The sequence below is a fragment of the Chinchilla lanigera genome, unplaced genomic scaffold, assembly GCF_000276665.1.
Source record: "Chinchilla lanigera isolate Chin_1 unplaced genomic scaffold, ChiLan1.0 scaffold00101, whole genome shotgun sequence".
NCBI classification, from domain to species: domain Eukaryota; kingdom Metazoa; phylum Chordata; class Mammalia; order Rodentia; family Chinchillidae; genus Chinchilla; species Chinchilla lanigera.
Window position 1 is genome coordinate 6000388 of NW_004955502.1, and position 18584 is coordinate 6018971.

The 18584-nt window shown below is 35.8% G+C and overlaps 1 protein-coding gene across 1 annotated transcript in view; it reads left to right on the forward strand.

The window, feature by feature from the left end:
- Window positions 1-17558, forward strand: part of Mei4 (meiotic double-stranded break formation protein 4) — a 182338-nt gene extending 164780 nt beyond the window's left edge. Inside the window, exon 5 of the mRNA XM_005406900.2 lies at window positions 15288-17558. Within this exon, the coding sequence (XP_005406957.1) occupies window positions 15288-15557 (270 nt within the window). The 3' untranslated portion in view covers window positions 15558-17558. The remainder of the gene's footprint in view (window positions 1-15287) is intronic.
- The last annotated feature ends 1026 nt before the right edge of the window (window positions 17559-18584 follow it).

Sequence of the window (18584 nt, forward strand, 5' to 3'; positions counted from 1 at the left end):
AAAAAAAAAAAAAAAAAACTCATGGGCTTTGCCCCCAGTGCTCTTAAAAAACATGGACTTCTTGTTCACTTTAAAAATTGTTTTCAAAGCTTAGCTGAGCAGCACCTATGAGAGGATTTTAGCCTATGGCTTTTGCCTGGCTGAAAAATCACTGATGCTAATCCTATGAATTTTGCTCCTGTCTTTTTTCTGGTTGATCAAATCATTCCTATTTAGCTTCCTCAAAGAGAATGTTTTGTGTTGACTTTACCCCCACTGGGTGCTTAGATATGTGTTTTCCATCAATAATGGCCAAATGGATATATTTCTAATGTGTAGGAAGTATTTCACAAACTCTTTCTTTTTTATTCAAGGTCTAACTTAATTATATAGAAAGAATGTCTTAACTAATTGAAACAGGGCATTGTCTCCTGCAAATACTGCATTGATGCTTCTTGTTGTCTATTTCTGCCTGTCAGGCAAATAAACATCAAAATTTGAAGTGACCATAGTTCTCATGAACCCAACATACTTTAAGATTTTGTTAATGAATAAAACTGATCTGGCCCTTGAGTGCACACATCCATCTCGTCTGCATCTTTTTTCCATTTCACTTCCTTTTAGAGTTCCTTTATAAATCTTATAGCATGCACTATGAAGTACCTTTATTTACTTCCTTTATATATACAAGCTGAGCATCACTAATCCAAAAATACAGAATCTCTAAAATCCAAACTTTTTTGAGCACCAACATGGCACCATGTAGAAGATTTCATAAATTGACTTTATGTAACAGGTTTCAGCCAATACAAAGGCACACTAAAACTGTTACTTTAAGACTTAAACACTTAAGTCTTAACACTTTAAGACTTTAACACTTTAAGACTTAAACACTTAAACAGTTACTTTAAGACTGTGTATAAATGAACTTCATGTTTAGACTTGGGTCCCATTGCCAAAATATCTCATTATGTGCATACAGGTATTCCAGAATCAGTAAAAAAGGCTGAAATCTCAAATATTTCTGGCCCCAAACATTTTAAATAAAGGACTCTCGACCTGTACTAGGAGCACACTTGGGCAAGGATCCTGTCCTATGTATCTTTATATTCCTGGCAATTCCTATTGTGATAGAGGCACATGAGGACACCCAGTAAACATCTGTGAGAGGACAGAAGACAAAGAGGGAGGAGAGCAAGGCACAGAGAGGAACAAATTCTTAAGATGCTAAGTATCTCTACCTGAGTTATTCCATAGAAAATTTGGCCATGTTTATTCCAGTCCCTATGCCTTGTTCTTCACATAATAGTTTTTAAGTTAATAACTGATCTATCTGGTTTTTACTGTTTTGTCAAGAGTTACCAAGATGCAACCCAGACTAATAAGTGATCCATTTATTTCTTAAACATACTTGAAAGAGATTTCAAGCATTAGACTCTTGTAGTATCACAGTATAAACAAGAAGTCCCTGTGAATAGGATTGATAGCTGCATAATTACGGACACAGTGGGAAAGCAGGGAAAATGCTGTTTAAAGGTGACTCAGGAGATCTGTGAGAACAGAGAAGTGTAATGTCCATGCATTAGGAACTCCCTGGTCTTGTGAGAATTAAAATTGTCAAGATATCTATTTTATTATCATATTCACCATTTTTAACCCAGTGACCAAGAAAACAATAAATAGAAGTCAAACCATAGGATATTTTTCTAGAGAAATGTCCAAATATAAAAATGTGAAGTACTAATGATTTGATCTATGATGTTATTGGGTTAGGAAACAAAGGACTGCCTTACTGAGGGATTTAAAACATTTTTTAATAACATCTCTAGAATAGACATGAGTAAGTCTATGCATTCCCCCTTAGTCATATAGCTGGAGAATATAATTTGAAAAATGAAAGAAATCAATCTGGCTACTTAAATTTTTTCAGGGGTTGGAGGTAGAAAGGCTTTAAAAGAATCACCTCACATTTAGATTCCTTAGTACAGCACTGCCCTTATGTCCATAAAAGGAATTACCTGCTAGGTAACTCAGCTTGTAAGTTTTACATGCTCAGATCCTTTTTACACCTCTCTAGATGAGCAACGCAGTGAAATGCTTTCAATAACTGACCTCACTGTACGACTTCAGTAATACTGGCAGCTTTCTTCTGGGTGCAGCATACTAGAAGGGTGAAGACTCAAGTTTTTTCACATGGGGTAAAAAGTATAATAATGATGATAACAAATAATAGATAATGTTTATTTGCGAATTTGCATCTCTGTTCTTTGTTTTGAATATGTAAGCTAATCTTCGCAGCATCTCACTGGAGTAATGCTTACTATTTCCAAGTCTTAGATGAGAAAAATGAGGTTTGAAGACATTAAATGACTCACTCTATTCACATACCTTTCAAGTGGGGATTTCTTAAGCAATTAGCATGTGTTAGATGAACAGGATTTCTTTGCAAAGAGCATTGCTCAGTAAGACTCATTTCTCAAGCAGTAAGGGGCCTCTGCTTCATATATCCCTACAGAGGGTCCTAGCCCATATTTTGTCAGACAAGAATAAGATTCTTCTCCCTTCTGTGATTATTATTCATACTTCTCTTTAACTACAGGCCACCTTTTGCAGTGTACTCATTTTGCTATTACTTGATTGTAAAATTTCCACCTCAGAAACACAGTTAAAGCCAGGTGTTGTGGCATGTACTTGTAATCAGCATTCTGGGGGCTGGGGCTGGAGGAAGGAAAGCAAGAGGTTGAGCTGGGATACATAGCAAGACAAGGTATCATGATACCAAAGGTTAGTAGTTTTAATGATTTACAAGTTTTCATCTAAATTACTCCACAAATTAGACAAGATCTCCTTACAGCTTCCCTCAGGATTCTACATTTTAGGTCACTAAGTATACTATTATTCCTATAAAGCAAAGTAGATTAATACATGTTCTTCTCTGCTTCGCACTTTGATCAAAAGATGATTCACCAATCTCTGTCCCTCACTTCATTTCACCCTGTCTCACAATTCATCACTAGGAAATCTCCCCTGATTAACTGAACACTACACTGACCAGAACTTTGTAGTCCCTCAGAAAAAGCCCAGCACCCAGATGTAGAAGAGAAAAAAGATATAATACAGTCTTTGGAAGAGACACAGTCTAAATCAGTACATGTTTCTATGGAAATCACAGACTGGTTGACTTCATGTATATAAAGATCTCTGTGTGAGTCTGCTGTGTTCTGAGCCCTGTCTCTCACATGGTCAGGTGTTACCTTGTGCTGGCCTTGCTAATCCTGTGGTTACTCCCCAGTTCTTTTAGTGCTGCCTCCTATGCTTTGGAAGTCGCAGCCTGCTTAGCAAGTGGCTCAGAGAAAGCTACCTTCCTACGCCTAGAATCTTTGGCTGAAATCTACTCTTTGCTGCCTTCTACTAAATAAAAAAGGATAACATTAAAAGTCAGGAGTATGTTTGCCACTTAATTATCATGGTGACAGCTGACCTTTTCGTCAAAGCATTGTGTTGAATTCATTCTTTTAGGAGACACCTAATTTTTGTTGTATCTTATTTCTTCTGTCCAGAAAAATTTAACACATGGGATACGGAGCTAATGGTATATTCAGTGCACATTTAATGTAACATTTCAGTTATATAACTGTACTTTTTTACTTAATTTTCTGCTCTGTAACTTTCTAATTTTTTTCCTTTACCTCTTGCTTTTGTAGCAATAATAAAAATGTTATGCCATGTTTTCACTCCTTCTGCAGCAGCCTGCTTTTTTCTAAACATGTCAAACTGCACCTGTGTACACCCTTGCCTAGTGCACATAAATTATCAAATCATTGAATGTAATGATCTGCTACATTTTCATATTTTATAGCACTAAATGTAAACATCTGAACCAGAAACTAAGCTTCAAATGTACAGTACCTTTTGTTACATACTTTATTGCCAGATAATGGGGCTTTATTTTGTCCTGTTAGCTATCTTTTCAATCTCAGGTTTAGGAGAAGGCAGCAACTTTTAAAGGGTAGGAAACTGTTAAAAGTTCTATTTCACCCTAGATGAAATCCCAAGGTTCCAATTTTAGAAGACCTAGGTGGAGGAAGGAAAGCCTGACATACTGCAGGAAGACACAGGCATCACAGGTGGATATATTGGGCTGCCTCATGCCCTGGATAATCTGGCCCTTTCTACCTACCCCTAGGTGATCCTCATCCTCCAACTCAATCTGTCTCCAACTATTGCTTCCATATTTTCAAGTAGGAACAAGGATGAAAGAAAAAAGGGTGAAAGGTGTGTTCCAATTAGTTAGCTTTGCTGGAAGCTTCTGCAGTGTACTTGTACATGTGCCTCTGAGCCACACTTAGCCCAAAAGGGGCTGGGCAGTGTAAATTTTCAGTAGATGGCTTAGGCAATTAGCACCGTCTCCTTCAAGGTTAAGTCTGCACAAAAAATATCAAGTTAACTGTCACCAAATTCCAGCCAGAACAATAATTAGAACAATGTCTACAGCCAGAACTTCAGAATTAATGTTTTGAAGTAATTCAGAAGCTTGTAAAAATTAATGTTTTTCACGATTTAAGAAATATTTAGATACTTTGACTTTTTCAAGCGCAGCCCAAGAACAGGAAAATAAACTTTAAGGTTTTAATTTTAAATACAATCCACAAAAATATCTGGTGGCTTTCTACTAGGAAACTGTTTCCTCATGTGCAGGTTCCCATTATATAGAATGAAATTAAGTAATGAGAAGTATTTACCAGTCTACGTATGCTTCCTTTCATGGTTCCTTCAAAGTGAAAGATACAGATAAGCTGACATTGTATCATGAGTGATTAGAAAATAAATGTCTAAGTTCACAAAAATTAGAGCAAAAGACACACTGCCATTAATCACACTAAAAATATTCCCCCTCCCTTGAATGTACATATCTCATCATTCTTGTCGCTTTCTGAAACAGTTCTGAAAGTTCTTTCCTGAGTGTCTTTACAAGGTGTGAAAAAATACAGCGAATGCTGCTATCTAGTGCCATCTACTGGAGAGGCAGGCTCATAAAACTTCACGCACCTTGCCTCCAGGTGCACCTCCCCAAACTCAAAAATAACCATGAAAAATGAATGTTTTGAATCAGCTCAGGATATTGAGGAAGCTAGGACAGTGCAACTAAGGAGAGTCAAGAAACAAAGCTTCCAGAACTGCTTCAGAAAATGGCAAATATGATGGGATGTGTGCCTGAATCAAGGGAAAGCATTTTGAGGGCTATTAATTACAGTGTGCCTTTTACTGTACTAAGAGTTTTAACTTAAATGAATACCAGAGTTTTCAGTCATCATTTGTACACACCCATCCTGCCAGGGTTCGTTCAGTTCTCTGGCAGAGTACTCAGGTATTTTCCTAGGTATTTTCCAGGTGAGTATGTCCCACCTATATTGGTTATTTTCTGATACATGTATGATTAAGTCCAGCCTGACAGTGAGGATATAAACGTTACAACAAAATATGTCAGAATAATTATCAGTCAGCTTCCCAGTACCATTTATGTTAAGTTTTATTCTGTTCATGGTGCTGATTGGGAGAGTGAGAGGGCAGTCCTGTGTGACGGTGTACACCTGTAATCCCAGTACTCTGGGCAACTGAGCAAGACGCTATGTAAATTTAAAAAATAAAAAAAAAATGACTGGGGTTGTAGCTCAATGCAAAGGCCCTGTGTTCAATTCCCAGTATAGAAAGAAAGACAAAAAGGGAGGGAGGGAGGAAAAAAGAGGAAAGTAGGAAGGAAGGGGTCAGGGGAGGGAATGAAAAGGAGGGAGGGAGTCAGGGAGGGAGAGAAGAAAAGAAAGGAGGGAGAGAGCGAAGGAAGGGAGGCAGGGAGCAAATAATGAACAGAGCAGGCAGCAGCCAGCACGATGACTTTAGGAATGGCAAGAAAGGTCTCGCACAGACATGTACACAGCTGTGTTGATAGGGAGGACGGCTAACACATCCTGTTTCTGAAGAATGAAGCTAGTTTCACGGTGATATTCTGTGACCTGTTTCATGTCTTGAGGCAAAATGTTTCTCTAGTTATTTATGAGAAAAGACATTTTAGGAGAGCAGTGAAACCCAAAATGGATGCTGAAGTCCTGGTATTAGAAAAGGCAAACTGCAGAAGAACAGAGGAACAGGACAGAACTCTGGAGACCCAGCCTGGCTGGAAGCGGAACTAAACATGCTCAGAGTGGGATCCTCAAAGCAGATGGGAAGGTGAAAGATACCTTGCCTGCTGTATTCTCTTCTCCTGAAATTAACTGGGCTCTTCTGTCCTTTATCAGGAGGGAAACCTTCCTTTATTGTCTATTTGGTACAATTTGGGAGTTCTTTACTGCTTAAGAACTATTATAATTCAGAATCATGGTCAACTTAGAAATTAACCTAAATAACTTTGAAAAGAGTAATCATCTGCCTCATAGAATCCTAATGTAATTTAAGGGTCCGATAAGGCAAGTAAAAGAATATAACTAATGTTATAGAAGTGAGCCCCAGGATTATTTGTACCACTTCTACCCAGTACTATAATGCAAATGTAATTAAAGCTTTAAAGTGAAAGAAGTGTTTTCTTCCATTTTGATGTAGAATTTGTATTTAAACACATATTAATTTCTGTTAAATGATAAGTACATGGACCTGTGTCTATAGTAGGAGTCTAGAATTTTTAAAGGATTATCTGTTGACTGATAAAAGCATTTGGTCTGTTGTCTTTAGTGAGCAAGCTTAAAATCTTGAAGTATTGCTAGCACAATCAGGCTAAAAACATTTTGCATATTTTTTGTTTATAAAGACAATATTTGAGGGGCTGGGGATTTAGCTCAGCGGCAAAAGCGCCTGCCTGGCAAGCGCAAGGTCGTGAGTTCGGTTCCCGGTACCGGAGAAAAACCAAAGAAAAAAAAAAAAGACAATATTTGAAAAGTAGTTTTAATTTCGAAAAATATCACTGTGATTATCCTTCAAATAGTGACCAATACGTCACATCAGTAGTATCTCCTAAAGAACTTTGATTCCTGTTCAAAACAGCAGACACAGGTTGAGACTGCAGATGGGTACAGATAGTGTTTTAGTCTATATAGAAGTTGAGGTGACAGGAACACATGTGCTTCCTAAGGTCATAACGGGCAATAAAAAGTATACAGCCAACTATACTATGAGGCAGAACAGTGAAAATCTATAAAATTATGGGGACTAAGGAGACCTCAGTTGATACCTACCATCTCTGAAACACCCTGGAGCTGATCTGGATGTGGTTCGTTCACCTGCTGTGCATCACCTAAGCATGTGTAGTCATACTTGGTAGGAATGTGGATATAATGCAATTAGAGACATTAATCTTTTTTTTTCATTTTGCACTGCCCTTTTCTCTTTCTTGAGAGAAGGAGACAGCAGAGATTCAGATGAAGACCCTAGCCTGCAATTTCTTAGGCAACTTCCATCTCTCCATTATCTTTTAATTGGAAAATAAATACTGCATGCATATAATACTTCATTCATGGCATACAAAATGTTTTGATATAGGTACATATACATTGAGAAGGTCTATTTTAAAGAGAATAATAAAAAAAAGAACAATAGCAAAATACCAACAACATAGACTAAAACAAAAATGAGGTCTAAACCAATCCAGTTGTCATATGCACTACATCTCACATCATTTCTTGTGGTGAGAATATGTATGAACTACTCTATTAATGAATGTCATATTTATATTACTGTTAATTATCAGTTTCTATTACTATTAATTATGGCCACTGTGAAGCAAAATCGATGTCTTCAACTTATGGTTGTCAAACTGAAATGCTGTATCCTTCGTCCAGATACCCCGAGTCTTCTCATTCCCCAGCTGCCTGTAACCGGTGACTTACACCCTGCCTGTGTGTTCAGCTCTGGTAGATCCCACATATAAGTGAGATGTACAGTGTTTGTCTCTGTGTGCCTGGTTTATTTAGGTTAATATAATGTTATTGGGCTCAATCATGTTATATCAGATGAAAAGAGGGCTCTTTTTAGAGCTACCTTATAGTCCTTCATATGCTACATTTCCTTTCTCTGTTCAGCTATTGTTGAATGCATACACTGATTGCCTGTCTTGACTATGGTAAATTATACCTGCGGTGAATACTTGCAAGAGGGTAAATGTCTCTTCAACACAACGCTTTCATTTCCACTGCAGAGAGGTCCCAGGGAGGGCTGGCTGGTTTGTAGATTAGATCTATTCTTAAGTGTGTGAAGAACTTTCCCATAAAGAGTATGTCAATCTGCATTTCCACCAGTAGTGTAAGAGGATCACCTTTTCTTCATATTCAAACCAACACTTGTTATTTCAGGGCTTTTTGTTGATAGCCAGTGTGACAGGTGTGAGATGGTGTCTCATAGTGGTTTTGCATTTCCCTGATGATTACTGATCTTAAGAATTTTTGCTTATATCTACTGGCTATTTTTATATCTTGTGAGAAATGGCTAGTCAAACCCTTTGCCCATTTTAAGTCATTTTTAAAAATTTCCTTACTGTTGTTATTTGACTTCCCTACATGTTTTATGGTTTTTCTCCGTTACCGGGAACCGAACTCACGACCTTGCGCTTGCCAGGCAGGCGCTTTGCCGCTGAGCTAAATCCCCAGCCCCTCCCTACATGTTTTAGATATTTTTCCCTTGCCGGGAATATAGCTCAGTGGCACAAGCACTTGCCTGGCAAGCACAAGGTCCTGAGTTAAATTCCTGGTACCAAAAAATAAAATTAAATTTAAAAATAGATATTTTCCCCTTATCAGGTGCATGGTTTGCAGATCTATTGTCACATTTCATAGGGTGTCTCTTCATTCTCTTGATTATTAACTTGATTGTGCAGAAGCCTTTTAGTTAAATGCAACCCCATTTGATAATTTTTTATTTTTCTGGACTGTGCTTTTGAGGTTATACCAAAAATTAATTGATGAGACAAATGTCAGGAAGTTTTCCCCATTTTCTTCTAGTAGTTTTATAGCATGAAGTCTTATATTTAAGTCTTTTCTCCATTTAGAGGTGATGTTTGAATATGATATGAGATATAGGGGTCTAAATTCATTCTTTTACACGTGGATATCCAGTTTTCCTAGCATTATTTATTTCCTAGCATTTATTATTTATTGTGTGCTCTTGGCAGCTTTGTGGAAAATCAATTGAACCCAGATGTACAAACTTATTTCCAGGATCTCTCTCCTATTCCACTGTTGTCTGTTTTCATGTCAGTGCTATGATATTTTCAGTATTACACCTTGGGAGTTTATTTTGAAGTCAGTTCATGTATTACCTCCTGCTTTATTCTATTTGCTCCTCAAGATGGCTTTGGCTATTCAGTATTTTTTAGTTCTTCAGAAATTTTCATATGATTTTTTTTCCTATTTTTTCATGAAAAATATCATTGTAATTTTGATATGGGTTGCATTGAATCTATGGATCGGTTTGAGTACTGTAGGAATTTTAATAATATTAATTTTTCCAATCCAAGAATATGGGATATCTCTGTATGTTTGTGTGGTCTTTAATTTCTTTCATAGATGTTTCATAGTTTTCAGTGCACAGACCTTTTGGTTAAATTTATTCCTCAGTATTTTTTTTTGTTTGTTTGTTTTGTTTTTCTCCGGTACCGGGAACCGAACTCACGACCTTGCGCATGCCAGGCAGGCGCTTTTGCCGCTGAGCTAAATCCCCAGCCCCTATTCCTCAGTATTTTGAGAGTTCCTTTTGGTATGAATGTGATTGTTCTCTGTTATTTTTCTAGCTACTTTATTGTGAATATGTAGAAATGCTGATGCTTGCATGTTGATTTTGCATTCTATATGTTTACGGAATTAATTTATTGTAACAGTTTTTATGGAAGTTTTTAGGGTACTTTTATATAATTTTTTTTCCCTTTGGAGACAATTTAACCTCTTTTCCAAATCTTTTTCTGGGTTAATTGTTGTACCTATGCCTTTCAGTACTATGTTCAATACAGGTGGCAAGAGTCAGCATCCTTTTCTAGTTTCTGGTCTTACAGAAGCTTTCCACTTTTCACAATAGATTGTAATGTTCTGTTGCCTTGTTGTATGTGGCCTTTATTACATTGACTTAGATTTGCTCTACATCGCATGTGTTGAAAGATTTTATCTTGAAAGGATATTGGATTTTATGGAATTCCTCTTCTGCACCAACTCAAATGACCGTATATTTCTTCTTTCATTTTCTTTAATGCAGTGTAACGTTACTATCTTTTAGATGTTGGGCCATCATTGGATCACAGGAATAAATACTTTGGTAAATAATGGTGTATGATCCTTTTAATGTGCTGTTAAATTCAGTTTGCTAATATTTTGTTGTGTGCTTCTACATCTCTGTTCATGAGGATTATCAGCCTGTAATGTTCTTTTCTTAGAGTTCTTGTGTGACTTTGCTATCAGGTAATGTTGACTTCACAAAATGAGTTTAGAAGGATTTTGTTTTCTTTGCTTTCTGGCAGAGTTCAAGAAAGATTAGTATTAGTCCTTAAATGTTTGGTAAAATTCGGCAGTGAGGCCATCAGCTTATGGTATGTTCTTGGATGGGATAACTTTTATAACTGATTCAGTCCTCTTACTTGTTACTGGACTGCTCAGATGTTTCATATTTTATGATTCAAGCTTGGTAGATTTTATGTATCCAGGAGTTTATCTGTTCCTTCTAGGCTGTGTAATTTTTTGTTCATGGTAAATTCTCATGATCCTTTGTATTTATATAGAACTAGGCCTAATGTTTTGGCATTAATTTCTAATTTTAATCTGAGATTTTCCTATTTTTTTCTTGGCCTACCTAAGATTTTGTTTTATATCTATCTGTCTATCTATCTATCTGTTTCATTTATTTTTAATTTTTTGTATCTACTTCATGTATCTTTGCTCTGATATTGATTACTCCCTTTTTCCAACTTTGTGCTTTGTTTATTTCTTTTGTAGATCTTGGAGGTATGAATGTTTATTCAAATTTTCTCCTTTTTGATATAATAATTTGTTCCTATACCACACCCCATAAATTTTAGCATACTGTATTTCCATTTGTTCATCTCTAGATATATTTTCTTTTTTTCAGATTTCTAATTCAAGAAAATGTTAATTTTAATGTGCTTGTGAGTTTTCAAAGTCTTCCTTTTATTGGTTTTTGTTTCATGTCATTGTAGTTGGAAAAGGTACTTCATTATATGAGTTTATTCTTTTTAAAATTGTAATAGCTTCTTATGGGTTAGCATGGTCTGCCTTGGAGGATGTAGGGTGTTCTGTGTGTTCTTCAGAAGAATGCCCTGCTGATGTGGCTGGATTGAGTGATCCATGTATGCTACTGTTCCATTTAATCTAAAGTATATTTAAAACCCTGTGCTTTTATTTATTTTCTTTCTGAATTATCTATACATTGTTGAAAGTAGGGTATTGAAGTCTCCCACTATTTTTCTCTTCAGATTTTTTAATATTCACTTTACATGTTTATTTAGGGGTTGCTTTGGTGAATTATATATCCTTACTATTGCTATATTTTCTTCACTAACTTTTATCAATATGTAATGATCTTCCTTGTCTCATTTTACATGTTTTGATTTAAAATCTATTTTGTCTGATTCAACTATAGCTGCCTTATCTATCTTTTAGATACCCTTTGCATGAATGTTTTTCCCTTCACTTCCAGTCTTCACTTCCTAAAAAGTGAAATCAATCTCTTATAGATAGCACTTGCATCTTGATTTTGTTTTGTCCATTCAGTCACTCTGTCTTTGGATTGTGTAATTTAATCCATTTAGATTCAGCATAATTATTAATAGATGGGGCTTACTGCCATTTTGCTGTTTCCTGGTTGTTTTGTATATTCTCTGTTGCTTTCTTTCTCTTGCTGTCTTTTATGTGATTAGATATTCTTCTCCAGTAACATGCTTTATTTTTATCTTCTTTGTATCCTCTATAAATTCTCACCTTATGATTATCACAAGACTTATAACTGCTAGTAACTTATCTTTTCCTCAAAAAACTGCACTTTTATTCCACTTTTTACTTTTTATATTTTTGTGTCATTTTTTATCTCTTTATAAAATTATGAATCTTTCAGCAAATTATTGTAGCTATTATTATATTTAATGTTTTCCTTTTAATCCTCATACTAAAGATGTTATTCTGAATGTGACTATGTACATTTTTACCGGTGAGTTTTATATTTCCATATATTTTCATGTTCCAGGTAGCATGCTTTTCTTTAAATGTAAAGCATTTCCTCTAACATTTATCATAAGGTAATTCTGGTGGTCATAGGCTCTCTTGGCTTTGGTCTCCATGTGAAACTCTTTGTGAATCCCTCACTTCTGGAGGACAGTTCTTCCCATAAGTATTCTTGATTGCCATTTTTTTCCTTCAGCACTTTGAACATAATGTCTTCTGACTTACAAGGATTTTGCTGAGCAGTCCACTGTTAGCCTGATGACACTTTCTTATGCTTTTTTTTTCTTGCTGCTTTCAGACTCTTTTCTTTGTCTTTTATTTTGGACCATTTGATTATGCTATGTCTTTATGCAGTCTTGGTTGAGTTAAATGAGAATAAAGACCTTGTCTCCTGTAGGTGGATATCTTTATACTTCCTTATATTTGGAAATTTTTCTGCTACTATTTATTTAAATAAGCATTCTTTCAAATTGTCTCTTCCTTTTTCACTCCTATAATTAGAATACTTGTTTTGATGTTGTCCCATAAATCATGTACTTTATTTTCATTACTGTTTTATTTGTATATTTTTAAGTTATAGATTATTTTCTTTTGCCTGATGAATAAGATGTTGATATATCAATTGTATTTTTCATTTCATTTCATTTATTATTCAGGTCCATACTTTTCTCTTTGCTCTTTAAGACAATAACTTCAATTTGTCTGATAAATTTTTTATTTTATTCATTTATGTAGAATTTTCCTGAACTTGTCTGAGCTGCCTTAGATTATTTTAAATTATTTGTCAGAAGTTTGTATATCTGTATTTCTTTTGGGTCAGTTACTAGGAGATAATTATGTTTCTTATGGTCATATATATTCTTGGTTTCTCACATTTCTCATTTATTTATGTTGATGTCTGTGCATTTGGTAATGCAGTCATCTCTTCCAGACTTGACGGTCTAGTTTTGTTGTGGAAAACCATTCCCTTTGTGATGGGAGGTAGTGGTGCACTTGCTGGGTGGGATAGTAGCTCTACCACCAGGGAGAGCACAGTTGTGGTGTTTCTGTGCAGCCCTTGTTGAAAGATCCTGGTTGTGTTAAGTACTGTGGAGATACTTAGCAATCAACACTATACATGTCTGTTGTGAGTTTTAGTGGTGATGTCTACTATAGTTCTCCCAATTGCTTTCTTTCTCTCCTACCGCAAAATTTATATCTGAGGTGTCCCTTTAATCATCAAGTTCAGCTTGCAGTGTCTCTTGCAGTGCTCATGGGACTGGAGTCTGATGAGTGGAGCACCACCCAGAGCACAGGGAACAGGAGAAAGGACTCTGACATTGGGGACCTGAGGACCTGGAGAGCAGTGGGACTGGATTTGGGGGCTCAGGTGCAGCCTCTGCTGCATTGGTGGCAGTACGTAAGGCAAAGGTGCCTGTGGAATAGTCAGGAAGCTGAGACTGGAGCACAGATGTGCTCAGAGGTACAGTGTTCCAGGGTCAAGGAAGGGCTCAGCTCTCTGTCACACCTGAACTGGTGCCTAGAACACAGATGCAGTCAGAGAAACAGGGGCCTTGGGGCCCACTGGGGAAAACTCTCCTATGTGACAGTGGCTGTGTATGATGTGTGGGGTGGGCACTGCCACTTAACCCATAAGTGCATGAGGCTGCTCCTGCAGCAGGGCTGCAGCTTAGGGGTGAAGCACACATGGGCTTGAAAGAGTGGCATCTCACTGCTCAAGGATGACAGTAACCAGTGACCCTTGAAGGGCGTACAGCCACCTCTCAGAGAGGTAGGTTGTAAAGAAGAAATTTGCTTATTTTCCAAGATCCATACAAATTTGACTGCATTTATTGGGCCACCTTTTTGAAGGTTAAATTCCTCTGACTCTAAAAGAAAATTCTTTCATTTATGTATTGTTTAAATGGATAGATTTGGTAAATGTTTTCAACACATTTCTTTGTTTTTTCCAATGACAATACTTTTTTAATGAACATGAACAAAAATTATAAGAAGAACATCCCTGGTTAAGATGTGTAGCATTGTTCTAATTAGTGTACTTTGTAGAAGCCCAGTTTCCTGCCTGTAAAATGGTGATAAGCATTCTGCTTACCTCATAAGCATTCATGTCTCTAAGATATTTCCTAATTAATACGTAAATAATAAAGCCAGCTTCTGTTTTCATACTACTTGTGATATTCTCTCATGTTACACTTGGCATTGTCTACTTTGTAGGTCTTTCTGGTATTTGCCTTGTATCTAGCCTCTAGACCAATTGAGTTCTACAAAGCACATCTATGCTTTGCCTCCTGTCCATGTGTTTGATTCCACACAGTCTAATGTTGCTTCCTTTTAACTTGTGTAGACTCAGGACAAGACCACATCTAGTCACATACAGATCTTAATTTTACCTGCTGTAGGGCTGAATTTTATATCAAAACATGGCCCTAACATCTTATTTGCAAAGAACCTTGTGTTATCATTGGCAGGAGTATCAACAGAATGTTTTTCGCAAAATAATAAATTCAACACTCAACATTTGACGGTTGCATATTCCTTATTCAAAATGCTTAGAACCAAAAGTATTCCAGATTTTGGACTTGTTTGGATTTTTGTATATTTGAATACCTAGAATAAGTACCTTGTAAATGCAATCCAAATTACATGAAATTCACTTGTTTCATATACATTTATACACAGCCTAAAAGTAATTCTGCACAATATTTTCAGTGTGCCTGCATTTTGACTGCAATCTTTCACGTGAGATCAGATACGGAATTTTCTTCTTGTGTACCATGTCGACACTCAGCAGTTTTGGATTTTAGAACATTTTGGATTTTGGGTTTTCAGTTTAAGGATGCTTAAATTATATAGCTAGACTTCAAGAAAAAGATTTTAAGTTTTATAAACCATCAAGGAAAAATACATGCATTACGATTGTAAAGTCCTTAAAGAAAATTTTATTCTGTTCTCCTCTCTAAGAATCAAAGGGACAAGAAGAGAGATGTTCAGCAAACTGGATATTTTTTTTATCTTGTGTGAAAATTATTTTAATCTTATGATTTGACATCTTAGTGCGCTAATAATCTACCCCCATATTTTTTCATGGATTTTGTTATTTATTTATAGGTACAAGCAAGTTATGATGTGACACGCTATGAAAATGTTTTCTCCTTATTGTGGGTTTTGGAACAGCTTCTTCAAAAGGAAAACAGAGAAGAGTGCACTTCAAGTACAGGGCATGGTGACCAAGAAATCAAGAAATACCTCCAGAAGCACGAGGAAGCTATCTTTCAGCTTTCTGATACATTTCCATTACTTACTTTTTATTTATGGAGACTGGGCATTCTCTTAAGCTCAGCAGAGACAGAAACTGTTGATAATGCCTCACTTTCTTAGAATTTCACCAAATATTAGAAGATCTCATACTTAATTTTTTTCAAGAATATTTTTAAGTGAGCTTTGTTAAATTGATCTCTAATTATAATCATTAATTCAATTTACTGGTTAGTCTGAAATTGTATAAGGAGCTTTATGGGCATTTTTCTATATAAAAGTCAGTCAGTTTCAGCTGAGGAGGCCCTTCTTATTCCTATGTAATTGTACAATGCAAAATGTGATTCAGCATAGTGAAGATCTATTCATTATAGCACGCATTCCAATTGTGAGAGATATCCGTGTAATCGATGATAAATGGTAACAAAGATTTTAAAGTTTTATCAACACAAAGTGTTGGTTATAAAGGCAGGTTTTAAAACATTTTCTTACATAGCTGCACCTAGATCATATTCACACTAGGGCATATTAGACAGAAGGGAAAAAGTTTTTAATATTTGGAAACCTAATGGGTTTAGTTTTATATAATCAATATACTTGCCAAGACTTTCTTTTAAGTGTTCAATGTTTGTTTTTCAACAGTGATTTAGGAGCTCCAATGGCACGATACATTAGCACGCAGTACTTACACAACAGAGATTTGCTCTGCTTCCAGTGATTGAATATGTTATAATATCCCTCAAAAGGTAGTACAATTAAATCATTAGGAATACTTTTATAAAGTTATAACACTGTCTGGAAATTCATTTATTACTCATTAAAAATATTGGTTATTCTGCCTGGTAAGCACAAAGTCCTGAGTTCAATTCCCCATACCAAAAAAAAAATATGTTGGTTATTTCCATTTACACAGTTTCATTGTCTTAATCTTGATTGTTAAAACTATAGTAAACTTAATGAGCACAATTTTTTAGTTTCCACTGGTGTAGTTTAAGGTATACCAAATGTAAATTTGCCTTATTAACCAAGTATGTTATTGTTTTATAAATTAATTATCATCCTTTAATGCCATGATAATGGAAAAAGTAAACCTTACTGATTTCTTCTACAATATATATAAAATTAAATCATCTGTTACAGTTACCTTTGGATTTATTTCTTGCTTTCTTAAAAAGATATGGCCTTGGGTTGCGTACATAGCTCAGTAGTAGAACACATACTTAGCATTCACCCACAAAAGAAAAGTAAACATTTTCTTTTGTCATCTGAAAGTCAGTGTATGTCAGTCAGCTAGTGCTATGTAACCAATAACCACCAAATCTCAGGGGTGTAGAATAATAAACCTTTCTGTATACATCCATGTCACTTGAGGATTAGCTGACTTGAGCAATGTCCCACTGTTGCACCTTAAGCATAGTACATCAAGCAATGAAGCCCAAAAAAGGTGCAGGAGACAGTCCACATGCACAGGGAGCCCTGCTGCAAAGTTGCATGTCCAAGGCCAGGGCTAGAGAGGGACACTGGAAGCCAGTAAGTTCTTCTGCCACAAATATGTGCTGAACAAAAGAAAGGTGTCATGCATCTTCGATTAGGAAGGCATTTTCTGTTGATTCCTGTGATCACCTCTCAAGCTTCTACAGATTGCTTCCATTGATGACAGTACAGAAGATGTGCTCATAAGTGTTCTGTCCTCTCTCTTCCCTGATGAGGAAATGAGAGTGTCAAATATATGTTCACAAGCATCACAAAGACCCTTTATCCACAGCAGCCAGCAGAATAATGAGCAGATGCAGAGTTTTTGTCACTAGAATAAATTTCTTAATTCCAGTGGTATAGAAAGTCTGAAACTTAGGCCAAGAAAGTTATTTATTGTGGAAGATGAGATAATTTTGAGATAATTGTAAGAATACAATTTTATTTTGAGATAATTATAAGAGTACAAATGGAATAACAATTAGTTTCTATTTGGTTTTCTTTTTATGTAAAAACTTAACTTTAATCAAGTGTGATCCCTTCCATATTTTGTTTCAGTCCCTGTCAGAATTAACTGCAGGAAATTTAGTAATTGAGGTCTGAATCTGTTAGTGAAAAAGACAAAATGAAACATGTATCTGTGTGGTTCAATAAATCAATGAATGAATGACTTAAATTGTAATGGTAATTAATATTTTACCAGCAGTATATTTTCTATTAATTTCTAACTGCAATTAAAATTTGGAGATGAGAATAATGCAGACAGTAGAAATTAGGTAATATTGAAACGATATATTACGATATGGGAAATAAAGAAGAAATATAGAATGACACTAAAATGGGCAAAATACTAAAAATGACAGTTGCTAACATACAATAGAAAACAATGAGTGACTATGATTACCAAATGTATTACGCAAGGTATAAGAAGTTTATATGCAATAAACTATACAGTATATAAGTAAATAATAATGTTGTTCATGTGTTTAAAGCTATCCAGTCACCGAGGTAAGTATTTTGGTTATTAAGTCATTTGCTCTCCCAGCAACCTTATGAAACAGATACAGTTATTACGTCCATCTAGAGATGAGGAAGTGAAACAAAAGCATGTCAAAAATTTACTCAAGTTCACACAACCAGAAAGTAGCAAAGTCAAATTCTATCCTTTTGGGAATTCCATCTTGTTAGCCCACCCTCCTCCTCTGCCACACTGCTTGTTAAGTGCAAGCTGTCCTGCCACTCCACAGAGAGTTTATTTGCAGTTTTCTTTGAAGCTTTAGGTACACTTAGCTATTAATCTCATGGCACAGAAGTTGAAATTACTGGCTTCTTGCTAGTTCATTTAGGTATCTTCAAACCCCCAGAGCAGTTCACTTTATCTACTACTATTTTCTGGGTTGTAGCGTGATACTAATCAAGCCTCTAGCCAAGTTATAGATATTTCTCAAACGATAATCTTAAAAGTTCAATGTTCCCTCCAAAGGGAGTATGCGAATTATATATAGCTGCAAAGCTCAGTGACATAATGAATGAAGACAAATACATCCTTGGATATATAAATACCATCATTTATATATCATTTTGTCCTTGGATATATAAATAGGTGCAATTGTTTCAGAAGGTATTATGCCTTCAATTGATGTTTGTTAGTTTCTTGTAGCTAAGAAACATGTGTTC